This window comes from Hippocampus guttulatus, chromosome 7, assembly GCF_054856545.1.
Source record: "Hippocampus guttulatus isolate MCC_2025c chromosome 7, RoL_Hgut_1.0, whole genome shotgun sequence".
Lineage (NCBI taxonomy): Eukaryota > Metazoa > Chordata > Actinopteri > Syngnathiformes > Syngnathidae > Hippocampus > Hippocampus guttulatus.
Window position 1 is genome coordinate 18,698,069 of NC_141267.1, and position 19,102 is coordinate 18,717,170.

A 19,102-nucleotide genomic window follows, 5' to 3' on the forward strand; every position below is an offset into this window, starting at 1 on the left:
TGTACACCGAGGCATTGTTGCCACGTTACGGTCGTCAAGGAGACGCGGACCCATCATAACACACGTTGCGGTGATGACATCACGGCACTCTTACCTCCTCCACTGCTGCTATGCATTTGCAATTTCAGCCGGCAGCCTTTTCCTCCTCTTCTTTTTCTTCTTCTTGGCCTCATCCGCTATCCTCCCACCTCTTCCACCCACACGTGCACCAGGATTTTTTGGAACATCACCGGTCATTTAACCCATTATTGTTTGTTGTCAGCAAAGGATTGCAGAGCCGTGATATATTGGAATTTAAAAAAAAAAAAACACACCTACAGTATATTTATAGATAGTAAAAGTGGCATGAAGTTATTCTAACTCATTCCCTTGGCTGTAAACTACTGCAAATGACCGAAAGTGTAAGATAAGTGCTTGAAAACTTGGGAAACTGCTCTCTGTTGTGGAGGAGATGAAGGCTTGCAATTGGATGAGACCAAATAACTCACTGTTGAAAAACGTACGTACAGAAAAATAGAATTTTCCCCCCCCCCAAATACAGCACCAATCTGTGCGTCACATGACCAAACCCAGAAAAGAGGTGAGCCATGATTGGTTGTTACCTGAGCCCTTAGGCACCGCGATGTCATTTTCACTCGACAAGTCAAAATTGCTGCCCTCGGAGATAGCTAAAAACAGTTGGATTTTGCTCCTTTACTTCATATTCCACAAAAACAATATTAATCACATGTTGTGGTAAAACTGCGATGTTTGCACGATGGTAAAAGATCAGAGACATTTTGTTAATAAAGTCTATAAATTTATTTGGGATGGAATGGTTGGAAGATTAATTTTGTTCGAGATTTGCTTCATCAGAAGAGATCAATCAGACCAAAAGGATGATGATGATGATTCTGTGACATTGGCTCAGATGGTGCAGGCCTGCAGCTTCTTGTCGGCCACCTTGAGGGCCACCCAGGTGTTGAGCATGGATGCCCTCAGCTTGCACCACACCAGGTGATTGGTCAGACCGAAGATCTGAGCCGCAAACTGAGCGCTTGCATCCGGGGAGAGGATGGTCGAACAGCCCAGACCTGCGGCGAAAGAGAAAGAAAGACTTTGAATGGGTGATCTCATCAATTGTAATTAAAAAAAAAAAAAAAAAACTGAATAAAAATCAAAAGTGGGACTCACCGCTTGGCATACGAAGGGAGGACCACACATCCTGGGAGCCCCAGTCAGGCGTGATGGGCGGACAGTTGATGACAGGGTAAGCCGTATTACCCGACATCACGGGACCGAGGCCGTTGCTCCGGCCAGCCACCGCCACAAACACTGTGGGAACGCCATCTCCTGGTAAGAAATAGCAAAAATAGATCTGTCATCAGAATTTTCTCCTATCTATCAATCGAATTCAAAAATAAAAATTCCAAGACACCGAATATCAGCTGAGTGTATTCGGTTTGCCTCCAATTAATATGCTGAGGGACCAACCTTCGTATTCCGCTTTAATGCGCAGAGTCTCGTCCGGGCCTTTGTGCGCAGAGGTGACACGCAGCACGCAAGGAATCCCGTAAGAGCTGCAGGCCTTCTTGATCTTCTCACAGTGGGCCATGTCTGAAGTGGAGCCCATCAGGACCACCGCCCTGCCATTGGCTTGGGACTCCAGCAACAGCTAGCCAGGTGCGGCATAAAGTACAGTTAGCGGCATTCATTTGGCCCTCAAAACTAAGCCTACGACTATATTCAGAAGTAGATATTTTTCAAGGCAAAAAAATTCATTTCATGGCAGTTATGTGCATGCCAAAGCAATCATGCTATAAACGCTGAAAACGTGCAAATTTCAGCTACCCAAGAGGCAGCTTGCACGGCTGACCTGCACTGATAAATGTATTTGTTTACGCGTAAGCAGTTTGGAGTTCACTCCAACATGATTCATTTGGAATGCCACCTACCAAAATGGATTAAAAGGATACAAAGTTCAAATGCTTCTTCTGATAAGAAGACTAAAAAGGATTTGGCGCACCTTGACCCTTTCGGAGACCCACTCAAAGTTTCTCTTCACCATTTGCATGGCCTCAGGGGTCACCTCTTTCAGGTCTCTGTAAACCTGGGGTGGGGGCGGGGGGGGGGGGGGGGATTCAAGTCAATGAGTTTGTTCAAATAAATTAAAAAAATAAAATAAAACAAGACAAACCTGCTTATCTTTCTGCTGGCTTCTGTCTCCGGCGGGCCACAGTCTCCATGAGTCGTTGTCGATCACATCGGCCAGAACAACCTCCCGAGTCTTCACGTTCACGCCAAACTCGATCTGGAAGCCCAAGCAAAGGACATTTCAGAATCATTACAAGCGTACTTCGCCAGCAGGGGGCAGCAAGTCACATACACACACACAAAAACAAATTGCTCACTTACACCGGTTTATATTTCTGGGGATTTCTTTTTTTTTAATTTTAGTTTTTTTTTTGACTTTTAAAATGTCAATTATTTTTTAAAAGCTGTTTTTAGAACAAGAAAAATGGTTTGTTTTAGGTTTCGTCGAGTGAAAAACAAAAAAAAAGCCCCCTCACCCACAATAGATTACACAGCCAAAAATCTCACATGCACACCAATCCACCAAAACTCAATTGTCAAAAATTAAACACAACACCGCCCCCCCCCCCCAAAAAAAACCTCCCACATCACAGGCATTCAAAAATCATGCACATATGCCCACAGACAGACAGAGCCACCCACCTTCATATCAACCAGCGTGCAGTTCTGCGTGGCCCAGGCCTTTTCGAGGATCTCGAAGATGGCCACAGTGCTGCGGTTCATTATGTCCACCTCACAGCGGCCGATGCTGAGGCCGGCGGGGCAGAACTTGGCCTCCAGCAGCTGCTCCTCCGACCACTGCGGGTCATTGTTGGCGTCGTCCTGGAGAAGCCAAGCAGTATTGCTTCATTCCATACACGTTGGGGCCCAGAATGAGAGCTGTGAATTCAGGATTTGACCCGAGCGAGGCTGGAGGCGGGTCACTCATGGAATAAGTTTGATTCAACTGTCCCAGTCATATTTGCAGAATACAAAACATGCCAAAATGTAAGATTTGTATTACATAAAGGGGGCGGGGCAGATATGTTGATGTGAAAATAAAATTCAAATGACAAGGGTCAAAGTGAAGTAACCGCATACAACTTGGTGAAAATTGTAAATATTTGTGTTTGCTGACACATGAAAAAAAAAATCTAATTAACAATCGCAATTTAGTAGCTTGACGAAGTGCTGCCGACATGAATGAAAACACAATCACTGCTTTGGGGTGTATTCATGCTACATTTAAATGTTTTTATTTATTCTGTGATTAATTAAGAAAACCTTTGATTTTCTGGATAATTGTTTTTAATTTGCAGATCAATGCTCTGCATTTAAATATTTTACTTATTCATTTTAAAACATTCTTCTCCAACTCTTCCCACTGCAAAATAATGATATATACACCGCTTCCACCAGTGAAAATACGATCCTTGCTCACCTGTGCTTTGCACTTTGTGCAAGCTTGGAGGTTAACAAGTCGCCACACCCTAACTGCTCCTAGTCGTCATGGTAACAAAATCTCTACTTAGCACTGGCCAAGCAGTAGAATTAGGGTGAACAACTGCTTATTTGCATGTGACCCAACTGTGTGTTGTATGTGCACTTCACTTCTTGCTCCTTGTGGAACTTGAACAAAAGCGCACCTGGAAGTGTTTTGAATTGAGCGCGGACTCACTTTGAAGAACATCTCCATCTTCAGTGGGGAGAAGCGGTAGCCCTCTTTCACACCGGGGTTCCTCTTCAGGAAAGAGCCGGTGGCAACCCTGCGACACACCCATTCGATGGGAATCATCTCACAGTGCGCCGCCACAAACGCCGTGTCCGAGTGCTGCCTCACGAAGGCAGTCTTGATGCCTGCAAGACATTGTACAAATTTGGGGGCGGTTACAAAAAAAAAATAATTAAAAGGAGTGTCAAATGCTAAAATGAGAGCCAAGTGGGGGGATAACATCGTTTGACGTTCTGCCTCATTACAAGTCACAAGGTGCTCATGTGCAAGATTTGATGGTCTCATGAGTTGGAGATGGGTTACAGTTAGACAATTAATTTAAGCGGCGTGACGAGTGACCCAAGAATTGGGCTAATGCAACGGCACATGACAACGCGAGTGTGGACTTTCAACACAGCAAAAAGTTAACAGAGCTCATCATAATCATTTACATGGTATCAAGTTAGTTACATTATCACTGAAAAAACATGCATCATCCTTTTTATATACCTTTAAATTTATAGAGATAAAAAGTACGTTTTCTTTGTTTGTTGTTGATGATTACATTAAATGAAATAAAGTTGAGTTTAGAATAGTTATTGCCATTAAATCTCTCTATTTACTGCACTGGCGTTTGAGCACTGGCTGGAACTACTAATTGAGAGGCTTTTTCCCCCTGCATTTGCCAATCTAGCAGACAGTGTGTATGAATGTCGTTTTTGTGTTTTTTTTTTTCACCGGATTGCTGCAACAGTTCAAACACGCAGCTCGTGGTTTTATTGGCGATGGCCGCTTTGCCCTCCATCTGGTCCTTCCTCACTGCATTCCCGGCAGTAATCTGGTCTTTGGACTGCACCAGAACCAATCCGGGCTCATCCACGATCTCGAAGATCTGCTTGGTCTTGCCCTCGTTCAGCTTCTGGCCGATGCTGAGTTCTAAAAAGACCACAAGAGAGAGGCCATCTTAAAAGGTGCGACTTTTTTTTCAATTGTTGCAAAATCCAAAATATTGTACTGTACCTTGTATTGAGGTCATGTTTCTTTTCGACGCGCCGCGAAGCTACACGACAAATAAAACAAATACAAAGTGTGAGCCACGCAAAAAAGTTGTCAAGTGAGGATGAGATCCGGAGGCGTGAACGCAGTGCAAGGCAGAAGACGGAAATAGAGCGTTTCTTACGTGCTTGACAGCCAATCACAGCTCTCCACTCACTCAATTGGACCAATCACAAGAGCTGACATTTGTCACGTGGGTGGGAAGACGCCCCTACTCTAACGCATGTCAAGAAGAGGCCAATTTTTTTGGATTACATTATGAAACTTTCACAATGTTCTTCTTGTTAGTGACACAGCGAGACAATTCCGCAAACCTGCCGGCTCCACACTATTGATTCGCTCGATAGAGGTGATTTGTTGTCAAATTTATCTCACAGCCCGTCGAGATGCTTGATTACGTCTTTTGAAGTTTAAGTCATGGCGCCGGTGTTACAAAACTGCTAACTTGTGATTCTTTTAAGACAACGGTTGGCCTCGACGTGACGTGCTCTCACCTCTAACTGATTTTCTGCAATTTTAATGTGTTTTTAAATCGACCGTGTCTTGTAAGAAACGTTCCTGTTTTTGCACGTGTTCTGGGAGCAAGAGCTCAGAGTTTTGCGCATGCGCAGATCACCCTTTCGGCCACTTGAACAACACTACCAGCAGCGGCGGCACCGGACGAGTGAGCAGGCAGCGGCGAGATGGAGTTCGAGGAGTCCGGTATCGGGGAAGAGTGCGGGGTATTCGGCTGTGTGGCGGCCGGAGAGTGGCCGACCCAGCTTGAGGTGGCTCAGGTGCTCACCCTGGGACTTGTGGCGTTGCAGCACAGGTAACGTAAACGGAAGCATCTCGGCGACGCTTTTCAAGTCACCCGAGGCACATGCGGTATTTAGGGTTAGAAAATCACCCACCCATCCCAAAATAAAAGAGCAATTTCGGTGTTATTTATTCACCGGTTTCTAACGGTGGCGTTCAAAATGAACAACGAGCTCCTATTAGGGAGCGTGGAAGTGGCAAAAGTTTGTGCCGAGATGCGTTCAATGACCAACGCCAGTCGTCGTGTGACAATGATGTGCAAACTGGTTTGACATTCTTTACATTCTGGCTATTAAAGTCAAAGGTTGTTTGAGTAGCCAGAAATGTCAAGGAAAGAGTATGCTGCCCAAAGTATTGACGGGGTATCCCGGCGCTACTAATCCGGATAGGTATTTTTTAAATGGAAAGAACAAAATCTCAAAAGAGATTCAAAACACTTTTTTTAATGTAAGGAATAGATAGCACCCGCAGATATTTGGGTAAAAATCGAAGGAGTAAAACTAAAAGCTAGGCTGGGAAAATCAACACTTCAGTTAAGGAGAGACCCCAAATTTCTACCTCCAGTATATTTACTTTGTTACTTGGACACATCTGGTACCTTTCATTTAGAATATGATTTACGCAAGTAAAAAGTATTCCTCCCAATAGGTACTCAAGTACTGAGTAACTGCTGATCTTATTTTTAAAGAGAGCGTGAACATCAAATGGATGAAAAAATATAACTCAGGAATATGTATACATGACAGTCAATATGGAGTGGAACAGTGACTCTGATGGTGATATTGTTTGCTTTTGCCTGAATAGTGGTGTTATTTTATTAAGTAACGAAAACATTTCGGAATGTCTTTTGATAACCAAATTATGTATTTAGCCATGAGTGACATCAACTCACCAGTTTGTACGTCCATATTGTTCAGCGGCCACTTACACGGTGACCGCGTCACATATCCAAGATCTTGGTTGTACTTTATCCCATTTACGGCAAACAAACACTTCAATTTAACAAAACAACTCTGCAAAATCTGTACATATATGTAATGTTTTCATGCAGTCACAGACAGGGTTGCTCTCAAATCTAAAATGGCGCATCCTGCCATCTTTTGGTTGTTTTACCTCATGACCTAAGAGTGGCCAATAGTGGCTTAGAGTGGCTAAGAACAAAAGTGAAGGATTTTTCGTATCCTTATTAAGATTATTATTGTTTGTTATCTTTGTATTTATTTTTGATGCTGATCACCAGCCGTATCCCACTCGAACAGATTCGCTCCTGCACTGAGCAGCAGCAGACTCACTTCAGCTTCACGTTGGGAACAAAACAAAAGGCCATCTGTCTTAAGGTGACCATGACATGTTAGATAAAGTGGGACAAACAATCGCGCTTCACGATATCTGCTACCATAGCCGAATGATGTTTTTTTTGTTTTTTCAGCGGGGGCACTATGAAAGGACAATTTGTCACTGCTTTAGTGATGTTTGGCAGATCAAAAGTAAGTGAAGGATGAGAAGAAATACTTTCTACGACCCCACTGCTTGTAGAAAGTAACTAGCATCATGCAGGCCAACGACATTGGTTGTGTCAATTGTAAATTTTAGCTAAAAACTGGATGGCCTTTAAAAAATAAAATAGACAATAATATCATGTACAGTGGTACTTGTACTTACGAAATTAATTGGTTCTGGTAGACATTTCTTAACTAGAAAATGTTCTAAGTAGAGACGCTGGTCGTAGCCAAAGAGACAGCAGCTAGAAGTATGTTGCGTTCATGAAAGTCGGAGATGCGAGTAGCATACTGTATTTTTATCTTTTGTATCTTGAAATTTCTTTCGTGACAAGAGGCAATATTTTCCTGTCGAGGTGTTTCGGAACTTGAAAATTTCGTATGAAGAGACGTTGGTGAGTCAAGGTACCGCTGTATGTATCTACGTGTAAACTACATGTGGACAATGTAAACGCTAACAACAAATACGTAAATTTGCTGAGAAGGTGGACAATGACAAGCTTGTCATTTTTGGCCAATGTTAGCGTTCAACGAGCACATCGTTCAGTGAGCTCACTTTGCATCTGGGTTCAGTTAGCAAGTTGTTTTTGAAATGTCTCTCGAAAGACTGAACGCTTTAATATTAATTGCCATTCCCCTTCGACCGAGTTGACTTAAGCTTGATTACACCCAACTCCACACAAATGCCGATGAAAATGACAAAAATGTTAAGTGTAACCAATTAAAACAAGTCTTTCTTCTAATATTTTGCACTAAAACTACTCTGACATCCCCCCCCCCCCCCCCGCCACATGTTGCTTAAGTCAATATTTCAAAGCGTAGCACGTGACCAACATATGTTGACATATCCTATGCCGTGAAAACATATTAACACCCTCGGCTTTGTGGCTCACAAAGCATATAGAGGGTGCTGTGAATTTGTGTTTTTATGAACAGTAGCCCGTATCCGAACTTCGTGCAATACCCAATAACGGCCTCGGTTCTTCCCGATTTAATGAACTACTACGGCGACTGTTTCCCGAGCAAATGTGTCATGTCGGCGGCCATCACATCCGTTTTAAATCTGGAACATGGGGTGCGTGTATTCTACTTTAAAACATACAGCGGCTTTTTCTTAACAAACATGTTTCGATGTAGACTACAGGATTTGCAAATGTGTACGTTGCATAAGTAGTATAACTTCGTAAAAAAAAAAAAAAAAAAGTGTTCTGCTCATGGGCTTTGTGCCAGCCGTACTAGCATGAATGGAATGTTTCCCCTATAATTGGGAGTAGGTGGAGGAACTGACAACCCCGTAGGCCATATGCAGTACGCGGCACCATGCATTTAAAAAAAAAAAAACCAATAAGTCCTCTGAGAAACGGTTTTACAAAATGGCTCCCGTTGGGAAATGCGTTCCCTACACTCACTCAGTTAAATGTCACCTACCCGGTAACTCCGCCACGGTCACGTGATACCAATTTCACACATGGTTGTAATCATTTTAGTTTGATCCGTACTTCCCAGAGCAGTGACCGTGTACTGTGACCTTCCGCGGATGAAGTGAACGTGGCATTCTCAATACGATTAACCCTTTCAGTTACTACCGTGGACAGCTTTAGTCATGTTATCAGGTGACAGGGTGCGTGAAAGGGTTATTAATAAGAGTTACCCGCGTCTCTGGGGGTGCATCTTGGTCGGCCATCGAGCAGACCGAAAGGACTTCTATGATCGGAACGTGAGTCTGCTCTTCTTTAACGTTCACACCGTCCGCAATTTTTTTCTCTGGTGTCGGTAGAGCGCCTGTGGTGGGGGCAGAAAAAAAAAAGAGACAAAAGAATGAAACCCTCAACCCTCCCTTTTTTTTTTCTTTTTTTTTAATGAATGCAAAAGGTTTCTTTCAGTGGTTGTGTCATGAGTCTGGCCTTTTGTTCGCGGTGACAAACGTCGCACTATCCGCACTAATTTCATTAAGAGGCCAATCATGGGACTCGGGAGGGAGGGAGTCGACCGGTCGGGAATTACAAAGGCTTGTGGCTGTCATGCGAAGTCATTATGCAATCATCGGACACATTTTCGAACCTTCGTCGTCCGCCTTCCTCTTCCTCCCCCGGCCGGTCGACCAAGTCTCACCGTGCGCTAGGCTGCTCTCACAGCATCCTGCAAAAAACACAAAATAAAAGATTGAGAAGGCAGTTTTTTTGCAAGCCAAAATGCTCAACTAACTTGCCTCCAGGTAGAGTTTAAAATGTCAGCAAATACAGTACAGAAAATGTTACTCACGTTACAGAGGGTACATGTAAAATCACTTTTTTGGTTTGAACACAAAAATTGGGTGCCATCGATCTTGAATAAGTTCCCTTTTTTCCATAAAGCACGCGCTTGTGAATTTTGCCACATTGTGATGTCACAATTGACGTCATCTATTACCGTATTTTCCGCACTAAAAGGCACGCCTAAAAGCCTTCCATTTTCTTCAAAGCTCACTGCGTGCCTTAAAATCTGATGCGCCTTGTGTTGTGGTCATTACGGTAATATTTCCACCCCGAAATGGCTCCTCGCTCGAGACATGCTGACAACGCCGAGTTCGAACTTTAGGCGATCAGGTTACGCAGACGGAAATAGAGCAGCGGCAAGAGAGTTCAACGTTTACGAGTCAATATTATAACTTTTGCTTAAGTGAACTGTGTCGCTGCTTTATGAAATAAGTTTTACTGACATCTGATCGCTCTGTTGGTGTTTCCTTGAGCGTAGCTCCATCTAGTGGATGCATTGTAGATTGCGTCTTATAAAACGGTGCGCCCAATGTATGAAAAAAAAAATCACAAAATCGGCCAAGCTTTGTTTTTGGCTTGACACCAAAGCGTTTCTGTATAGACCAGCGCTCACTTGAAAATGGCGCACGTTAGCCGATCTTAGCTTAGCTTAGTTTACCATATTTTCCACACCAAAATTGACAAGTGTAAATCTTTGGCTTCGTGATGAAGTGCTGCCTCGGTGGGTGAAAATACAATGAATATTTGACTTTTTTTTTTTTCGTCCAATATTATTTCTGATATTTGGCAAAATAAAATTCTGATAACCGTCCAATTAATTTAACAAAACACATTATGAGTAAAATAACGTGGGGTTTTTTGGGGGGGTCTCTTAACACTTATAGCGATATGAATTACAGACGGAATATTTGACAGTTTTACAATATTTTCTTCATTAGTATTTAATTTTAGGAATGGAGAAAAATCGTCCGGAATCGACCTAATTTGTGCCTATTTTTATGTATTTATTTTGGAGGGGTGCTATTAGTTTAATGTTATGTTTTCATGTGTAAAATAAAAAAAAAACTCATGTGTCGTTGAAGGTGTGCCTCATAATCAAGTGCGCCTTTCGGTGTGGAAAATACGCTAAGCTAAGATCGCCTCACATGCGCCATTTTTGCGCTGGTCGATACAGAAACGCTATCATGTCAAAACCAAAAACAAAGCAGATTTGTTTTTGACCATGTGGCGCGTGCAGCAAACGCAGGCGGCACGACGACCAAGTGCTGCCCCCAACAGTGAAAATAAATGTGATTTTTCTTTTTTTTGAACTGCCTTTATTCGAGATATCCCAAGATATATTGACTAATTAAATGAATTCAAGTTCAAAAACAAACAAACATGAAGTAAAGGTGTACCTGGAGTAACGTCCGGTGGGTGCCACTGCTCCAAGTGATGACCACTTCCTGTTTTCATCCCTTGTTCTTCCGGTGGCATCTTTGCGAGGTGCACCGGTGACGCCGACTCGGCGCAACATCTCCCTTCCTCCGCCTCGCTCATTGCGTGAGCGTCGGCCTCCGGCGCGGCACTCGGGCGCGAGTCGCCGCGGCGGTTCACCCACGAGCCCCTGGCCCTGCGATTCATAATGGCGTCCACCTCGCCGTAGTACCTCATGAGGCGCTTGGGGTCGGCCTCGTCCGTCCTGCCCTTCTGGAGCGAGCGGTAGAGGTACTTGAGGTTCTTGTACTTGGTGTGGCACTGCTTCCAGTCGCGCTCGATGCCCTGCTGCATCAGCCGGTTGGAGATCTGCGTAAAGACGTCCCGCTTTCTGGTGGAGCTCTCCAACTGCCGCCGCACCCGCTCGTCGGACCACACCCGAATGAGCGCTCGCACCTCCTGGTCGCTCCAGTTGCGACCCGTGTCCGACACGGTGACCACGTGGAGCTGGTCGGCGGCCGACGGCTCGGCCGCTGTTTGAATCGACACCCGGAAGGGAATGAACGAAAGGGAGCCAAGATCGGCGTCGATCGTCGGGCGTTTTTACCTCGTCCTCTCCATTTGGAATCCATGTCGCTGTCCACGTCGTAATGGTCGCTGTTGTCATCTGACGGCACAGGAAACGACATTTAATCGTACGTGCTCATTTTTCAAGTTACATTGAATCATTACAAGGCTTAACGAATTCCCGCACGCACGATTCGAGATATACGGGACAAGCCACTTCTGTTTTGGAGTTTTCATGAATTGTGAGGTCAAAATGTGGCGAGATTACAGCATACAAGCCGAGTTTCCCCGCCGTGACTTGGTAGCTCGGTTGTTTTAGGGGGTTTCTGTTTTGTGTGCCTGCTGCGTGCGCCGCATGCACAGATCTGCGACGCTAATTGACAAATGGAATCGAGTGGCTTGATGATGGGAGTTTCGCCTCCACATGTTGAACTAAACAAAGTTCAAACTTTGGTGCCGAGGGTGATGAAGTGCTGCATCTCCAAATGAAAATATGATTAATGCGCATTACTAATTGACAAGCGTAAATCTTTGGCTTTGTGATGAAGTGCTGCCTTGGTGGGTGAAAATGTTGACTTTTTTTTTTTTAAGTCCAATGTCATTTCTGATATTTGGCAGAATAAAATGCTGATCACTTTCCAATTAATTAAAAAAAACATTGAGTAAAATAACTTTTTTTGGGGTGTCCCTTAACACTTATAAAATGATATGAATTACAGACAGAATATTTTACTGTTATACAACACTTAATTAGTATTTAACTTTAGGAATCGAGAAAAATAGTCCGGAATTTATCTAATTTGTGCCTATTTTTATTAATTTGTTTGTGGTGGTGCGCTATTAGTTTTATTGTTTTCAACTGTAACATTAAAAAAAATGTCACTGTCTCGTTTGCTCGCTCAAGTCACGTCAGACGTAAAGAACAAGGCGCACGTACAATCGTCAGTCTTGACGATGACCTCACTTTCGCAAGCCGCTGGCGTTTTCTCCCCATCGTACAACCTGCTCTTCATCCCCAGAGAGCCCTCCTCCGGGCCGCCGTCCAGCAGAATGGCCTCCACCTCGTGGAAAAACTTCATGTACTTGCCCGGGCTGCCGCTGCGGCCGGCGCGGGCCGCGTGGGTGCTCTTGGCCATCTTGTAGTCGTACTTGAGGTTCTTGTATTTGGTGCGGCACTGTTTCCAGTTGCGCACCACGCCGAAGGTGCGCTGCATCTGGCTGGAGATCTCTTGGAAGATGTACTTGTTGTGTAGCGTGCTCTTGAGGCTCTCGCGGACGCGCCGGTCGGCCCAGACGCACAGCAGCGCTCGGACCTCGTCGTCCGTCCAGTGGCGGCCTTCCTCCACCCCAAGTAGGCCCCCTTGAACCTGGACGCCTGTTTTTCAACATATGGAAGGGCATGACCTCTGCCATAGATAAGGAGCTAAATATCATTTAAAAAAAATGCACAATGTAGGAAGGCTGAGTTGGGTACACTCCAAAACGAAAATTATTTTTGTTGTTTTTTTTTTTAAATTTTTGCATTGCACATCTAACCTGTTTTTCACCATATAAAGGTGTCAAAAGTAATCTATTCATCAACAGCCAGTCGGTTCATCAAACTCATCGACAATATTGTACTAATCGAGTCATCATTTTAGAACCATTGTTTGACTTTTGTATTTTTGTAAATTGTATACAAATCTAAGGAGTTCACCCTCTCAACTGTAATTACTATTCTCTGATTTCCATCAACAGCAAATTTTAAATCAGACGGCTTGATGTGTCCCGTAATGTATTTTAGTCGCAGATTTTTAAAAAAATGTCAATTTTTTTTCGAATCGCGATAATGATCACGACCTAAAAATATTCAGTGGTGTCAGCCGTCCACCATCCAAGTTCAGATATTTGTGGAGTGGTTTTTCCTATTTATTTTATGGGGCGTGGCTAAAATGGTGCCCCACGACACACGGTGTCGTTTGGCATTAGTGGACTCGGAAACTGACGCAACAGCAAGCAAGGATGTGACTCCGCGGACGAGCCCGTTCGCGTATACGCCGACCGAGGGTGGTGCTGATTAGCTTGCGGGCCAGCTGCTGGCTAGCGTCGTGCGCTCGGAAGCCCCGTTGCGACTCGATGTGATATATTCCAGTGATTGGCGACATGGTATTTGCGACATGCGACTTTGTAGGCGTGCAAATTATCCGTAGGCGTCGTGGGATTTGATTGACAGTTGACAGTTGAGCGGGGTGTGGCTTCAGCGCACTGAGTGGACACGCCCACTGACTTTGAGAGTGTAAACAATGGCTTGAATTTTAAAGCCTCATTTTTCACACTTGCTGATTTTTAATTTTTTATCAAATCAAATTTACAATTTTCACTTACAGGGACTTTAATATATGTAATGATGTACAGTTTTTTCCCCCTAATTGTAACAACAGACAGCAGTTTATTAAAACAAATACAGTGTCATGCTTTATATATACTTGACATCATTTTTGGAGAGCAATAACTGAGCTTAGCATGTTGGTGTGGCCCTCAACGAGCATTCCACTTTGTCCCATTTGGAAAACGAATTGCCCACCCCTCCCGCTCTGAAGTTTTACCTTCGGGTGCTGAGGAGGTGTAGCCGCCTCTCTGATGTGCCCCCACCTCCTCCATTGTCGCGTCTGGCTGAGGCCTCCTGTCGCTTTCAAGGCCCGGGCGCTTCTTCCAGCCACGTTCGACGCTGAGCCTCCTCAGACTTTCACCCGATACCAGCTCAAATGTGACTCTGCTCTGAGCCTCGTGCTGAGCCGCCACCGCCTCGTCCCTCCCCCACACCAGAGCCAGCTCCCCACCCCCCCCCCCCTTTCTAGTGCCTGTTTCGAGCTGACGTGGAAACGCTTTCCCCACCCCCCACCCTCAATCCGTCTGGCTCTGCTGCTCAGTTCCCTAGGCAACCAGGCGCTTAAACCCGAAAGCAACGCCCCCCTCACAGGAAAGCAGCCTCACCACTGGCTTAAGCTACGTACCGAGCGGGAGGGGCCGAGTGTAATCTGAGAAGCAGCTTGGTAAATAGACTGCGACCGCAACAAGGCAACAGCTCCTCCCGCCCTGACCCCTTTTGAGATTTTCCTTCCCGCTCCACGAAACCTGTCGGGTTTGCCTGCAGGCCTTGCAGATATGACGCACTTGGATGCATGTTGAATCTTGCAAAGAGAAGAAGGGCCTTGATTACAGTTACAAGTGAAACGTAGACGGTGATAGCGTTTTTAGTCTCGGTGTCAAGTTACTCGATGCAAGTACCGTCACAGTTTTATTTTCCGTTTTCATTGACCCGTGTGATTGTGCCTCCTCAGGGGTCAGGAAAGTGCAGGGGTTGTTACAAGTGATGGCGCCAGTCCACCAACATACACAACCCTCAAGGTGAACACAAATCCTCTCAACAGATTTTAACATCCAAGTCCCCGTCCAGCGATTCAATCGCTCTCCTATGACGGCTTGCGGGCAATTTCATTTTCAGGGCATGGGCTTGGTCAGCACCGCTTTCTCCGCCGAGGCGCTCCTCAAGCTGCGCTACGGCAACCTGGGCATCTGTCACACGCGCTATTCCACCACCGGCATGTCAGAGCTGCAGAACTGCCAGCCCTTTGTGGTGGACACGCTGCACGGCCAGATAGCGGTGGCGCACAACGGGGAGCTGGTCAACGCGCACGCCCTGCGGAAAAAGGTTGGAGAGGACGCTTCGGAATTTGAATGGCGAGGGGGCGGGGCTTGCACTGCACTGAGTTGTTTGTGCGCGCGCGCAGGTGATGCGTCACGGCGTAGGCCTCTCCACCAGCTCGGACAGCGAGCTCATCACCCAGCTGCTGGCCTTTACGCCGCCCACGGAGGAGCTGGACGCGCCCAACTGGGTCGCTAGGTTTGTGTCCTGAAATCCCCCCCCCCCCCCCCCACTCCCTCCCAGCGATGAAATTAAAGTCTTCCAATCGCTTTGTAGGATTAAGAATCTGATGACGGAGACGCCGACGTCGTACTCGCTGTTGGTGATGTTCAAAGACGTCATTTACGCCGTGCGGGACCCTTACGGGAACAGACCCCTCTGCGTTGGGCGCGTCGTTCCCGTCTCCAAACTGCACAAATCAGGTAGCCGCCGCCGCCGTCAAGTTCAAGCGAGAGCAAATGTTGTTAAAAAAAATAATTAAAAAAATAATGCAAATTGTCACATTTGTTTCTTAAAAAAAAGAAGACAATTTATTGATGTTGAATCTTCTTAAAGGGACAAATGATGAACGTTTCACTTTTCAAAGAAGACAACATATTGATGTTGCACTTTGTTAAAAAGAAGACAATCAAAAAGAAGAAAAAAAATACTGACTGCAATTTCCTGGCAATTAGGTTCGAGCTCAGGTGTCAAACTCAAGGCCCGGGGGCCAGATGTGGCCCGTCACATCATTTTAAGAGGCCCTCGAAAGCAAATCAAAGATGACAACTTCCATCATGTTTGCTCAAATCTGCGCCAAAATTTCAAATTTTCATATGTAGCAAATCAGTGACATATTGTAAGCATTTTATTGTTACCAAACCTCTCATTACAGTTACTCAAACATTACTTGAACAAAATGTTATTCTTGACTTCTTTGTATAGTTTCAGTCATAACGGCCCTCCAAGGAAAACACTAATTATTATGTGGCCCGCGACAAAAATGAATTTGACACCCCTGGACGAGAGTGTTATGCTGCTCTACGGATAGGGATATGAGGATATTCAGTTGTTACTGTTAGTATAATATTGCCTGCATTAACCCTTTCATGTAACAACAATAATAACCTGTAACCTGATCACATGATAAGCTGTCCACTGGAGTGACCGCTGTCCCTGAAAAAGTTAAAGATGAAAGGACGGGTTCAATTTAGTTGAGAACTTTTCAGTTGATGCCATGACCCGGATGAGCGAGATCTCCCCCATGGACTTTCCTAGTTCTCCATTCGTTGTCTTCTCATCATGCTCTTGATTGGCTCTCAGGTGGTGGGGAGTCGGACACCGAGGGCTGGGTCGTGTCCTCGGAGTCCTGCAGCTTCCAGTCCATCGGCGCCAAGTACGTCTTTCATCGACACCGCTTGAAATGTTGAACGTATTCCCTCTTCTGACTGACCACGACCACCCGTCTCTCTCTTGACCCTCAGGTATTACAGGGAGGTCCTCCCGGGAGAGATTGTCCAGATATCCCGACACGGTGTGAAGTCTTTGAGTGTGGTGCCACGTCGCGAGGGGGACCTCCCCGCCTTCTGCATATTTGAATATGTTTACTTTGCCAGACCTGACTCGATTTTTGAAGGTTAGTGCGTACACTGTGCTGCTTTTGTACCTTTTTGCGTGACTGCGGCCACTTCTGGCCAATGGAAACGCATTGAACATCGGGCAGGCTAACAAAAAGCATCGGTGGGCTCCTGGGCAGAGATAGATGAATTCCTCCAGTGGCTGCCATTTTTAAAAAATGAGAACCTCCTGTGTGGCAGCCAATTGAAAGCATTCGGAATGATCTTCCAAGGTCTATTGTGTTTTTATGACTGTCAACAAAACCAACCAAACTTTTCTCTGCCCATGGCCACAGAAAAAAGTTGACGGCGATTGACGTCAGTGGCGCTCTCTGTTAGGAGTCACCCCGCCCCACATGAATGTTAGCTAGTATTAAAGCATGCATGTCCCAAAATGTCCGTCCGTGGGATGGCGTGTAATCAGAGACTGTTTATGCAACAGGGCAGATGGTCTATACCGTCAGACAGCGTTGCGGCCGACAATTGGCCATCGAGGCGCCGACGGACGCAGACGTGGTCAGCACCGTACCGGAGTCGGCTACGCCCGCCGCGCTGGGTTACGCCCAGCAGGTCTGCCAAAAACCAAATCTCCAACCAAACCGCCATGTTCTCCTCTCCTCAATTCTAAACTAAACTTTTCCCCCCCTTAGTCTGGCCTCCCCTACATCGAAGTTTTGTGCAAGAACCGCTACGTGGGGAGAACCTTCATCCAGCCCAACACCCGCCTGAGGCAGCTGGGCGTTGCCAAAAAGTTTGGCGCCCTGACGGACAACTTTGCGGGCAAGCGGGTCGTGTTGATTGACGACTCCATCGTCAGGGGCAACACCATCTCGCCCATTATTAAACTACTGAAGGAGGCGGGCGCCACAGAGGTTTGTTCGACTCTTCGTTCCTCATTACTACCCGATGACCATAAAATTCTATCGAGGGTGTTAACCCTGACTTATGAGTGACCCACCTTATGACTTTTCGATATGCAAGATACTTCTGCAGATTTTTTTTGTTTGTTTTTTGCTCTAACCTGCAAGCAAAAATTAAAGACATGAGTGCTGTGCAGTGGCAGCAAACTCAACTCACTTTTAAACAAGCAGCAGTTTGGCACATGGTGAGATTTTTTTTTTAAGCGACTTAATGTCGTTTATTACCGCTCCCAGTTAACGTATACTGTCAAACTAAACATAAAACAAATAATTACACATTGTGTATTTAAATCAACCACACAGCTTTGCATTTGGGAGAATGTCCGTCAATTTAACACCGCACAAAATAAAACACCATAGACGGACTAATGCATTGCTTCAACAATTGCAGTGTAAGCAATGGAAATTGGGACACAATAGGTGTCGCAACACATGTATACAGACAACAGCAATACCCACATATCTGCACTGGAACCTCGTTTTAATGTACCCCGGATTCGCTAAATAGAAAGTCCACTCAAAACGCCCCTTCGTACAGTGTCTTTGGTAATTCCAGAATTGGCCACAACACCAGCAAAGAGCGCTGTTGTGCCATCAACAGAGCGACGACTGGTCACGTGTTTCCATTCGATGCTGTACTTGTCATAGATAAACAGACTTACAGGAGACTACAGCAGGCCTCATTCCATTGGATGATTTTAGGCAATGGAGGGGGGGGGGCTGATGTAAATTGTCGCCAATGGACAGCCCCTTCGCCTCTATTAGTCCGTTAAATTTTAGCTGCGATTCCGGTGCATTGAGCCGCACTCCTCTGTGACAGGTCCACATCAGAGTGGCTTCTCCTCCCATCAAGTTCCCGTGTTACATGGGCATCAACATTCCCACGAAAGAGGAACTCATCGCCAACAAGCCCGAGTTCCAGGACATCGCCGGATACATCGGTAAGCACCGATCAGCCCACTTAGCGTTTGACATCCGATGACTATATTGCGCGTTGAATGTGTTGCGTTCAAGGTGCCGACAGCGTGCAGTACCTGACTGTAGAAGGACTGGTGACGGCGGTCCAAAAAGGGATCGCCTCCATGCAGGGCGACAAAATGATTGACTCCACTTACAAGTCAGGCGGCAGCGTCGGCCACTGCACCGCATGTCTGACTGGAAAGTACCCAGTGGAATTGGAGTGGTGACCTGACGAGCCATGTTACATCTAACAGTCAAAACTTTACATGTTACAGCAGCGGAGTGCCTCGACTGAACTCTCGTAGTTGATGAATCTGTTGAGTTATGTAAATATACAATTAGAACACTTCAGTTCGGCCAATTTTATATGACCGTATTTGTTACATTAAAATATATATATATTAATACGCACAAACCACCGACCAAAGATTTTGTTGTTGTTTTTTTAATAACAACACTTGAGTTTTGTACTAATAGCGAGCGACTGTGTACAGTGTCGCGGTGGTCCTGAATATGCGATATTAACATGCAGTTTTCTTTCGCTGGAAAATAAACATTGACTGAATTCACCAGGAAGCTGCAAAAGTA

At 45.4% G+C, this 19,102-nt stretch overlaps 2 protein-coding genes across 4 annotated transcripts; one reads left to right on the forward strand and one right to left on the reverse strand.

Moving 5' to 3' along the window:
* Positions 1-777: 777 nt before the first annotated feature.
* paics (phosphoribosylaminoimidazole carboxylase, phosphoribosylaminoimidazole succinocarboxamide synthetase) lies at positions 778-14,143 on the reverse strand. Of its 3 annotated transcripts, XM_086115148.1 has the most exons (16): positions 13,940-14,136; positions 12,292-12,729; positions 11,395-11,454; positions 11,244-11,320; positions 10,769-11,156; positions 9,178-9,255; positions 8,768-8,898; positions 4,784-4,823; positions 4,502-4,699; positions 3,731-3,909; positions 2,716-2,895; positions 2,177-2,290; positions 2,006-2,089; positions 1,474-1,654; positions 1,174-1,332; positions 778-1,073 (listed from the first exon to the last, which is right to left on the reverse strand). In XM_086115148.1, the coding sequence occupies exons 1-16, from the start codon at positions 13,992-13,994 to the stop codon at positions 907-909; spliced, it is 2,529 nt and encodes an 842-aa protein (XP_085971274.1). In that variant the 5' UTR covers positions 13,995-14,136; the 3' UTR covers positions 778-906. The 3 variants fall into 3 exon arrangements, with proteins under 3 accessions (XP_085971274.1, XP_085971275.1, XP_085971273.1); XM_086115149.1 differs by having other exon boundaries at positions 10,769-11,320; positions 13,940-14,143; XM_086115147.1 differs by having other exon boundaries at positions 10,769-11,320; positions 12,319-12,729.
* Positions 5,023-19,102, forward strand: ppat (phosphoribosyl pyrophosphate amidotransferase). Its single transcript, XM_086115150.1, has 12 exons — positions 5,023-5,168; positions 5,431-5,630; positions 14,675-14,741; positions 14,839-15,045; positions 15,125-15,237; positions 15,316-15,461; positions 16,342-16,414; positions 16,503-16,654; positions 17,077-17,204; positions 17,285-17,506; positions 18,375-18,495; positions 18,569-19,102. Exons 2-12 carry the CDS (start codon positions 5,503-5,505, stop codon positions 18,739-18,741), a joined length of 1,530 nt encoding a protein of 509 aa, XP_085971276.1. The 5' UTR covers positions 5,023-5,168; positions 5,431-5,502; the 3' UTR covers positions 18,742-19,102.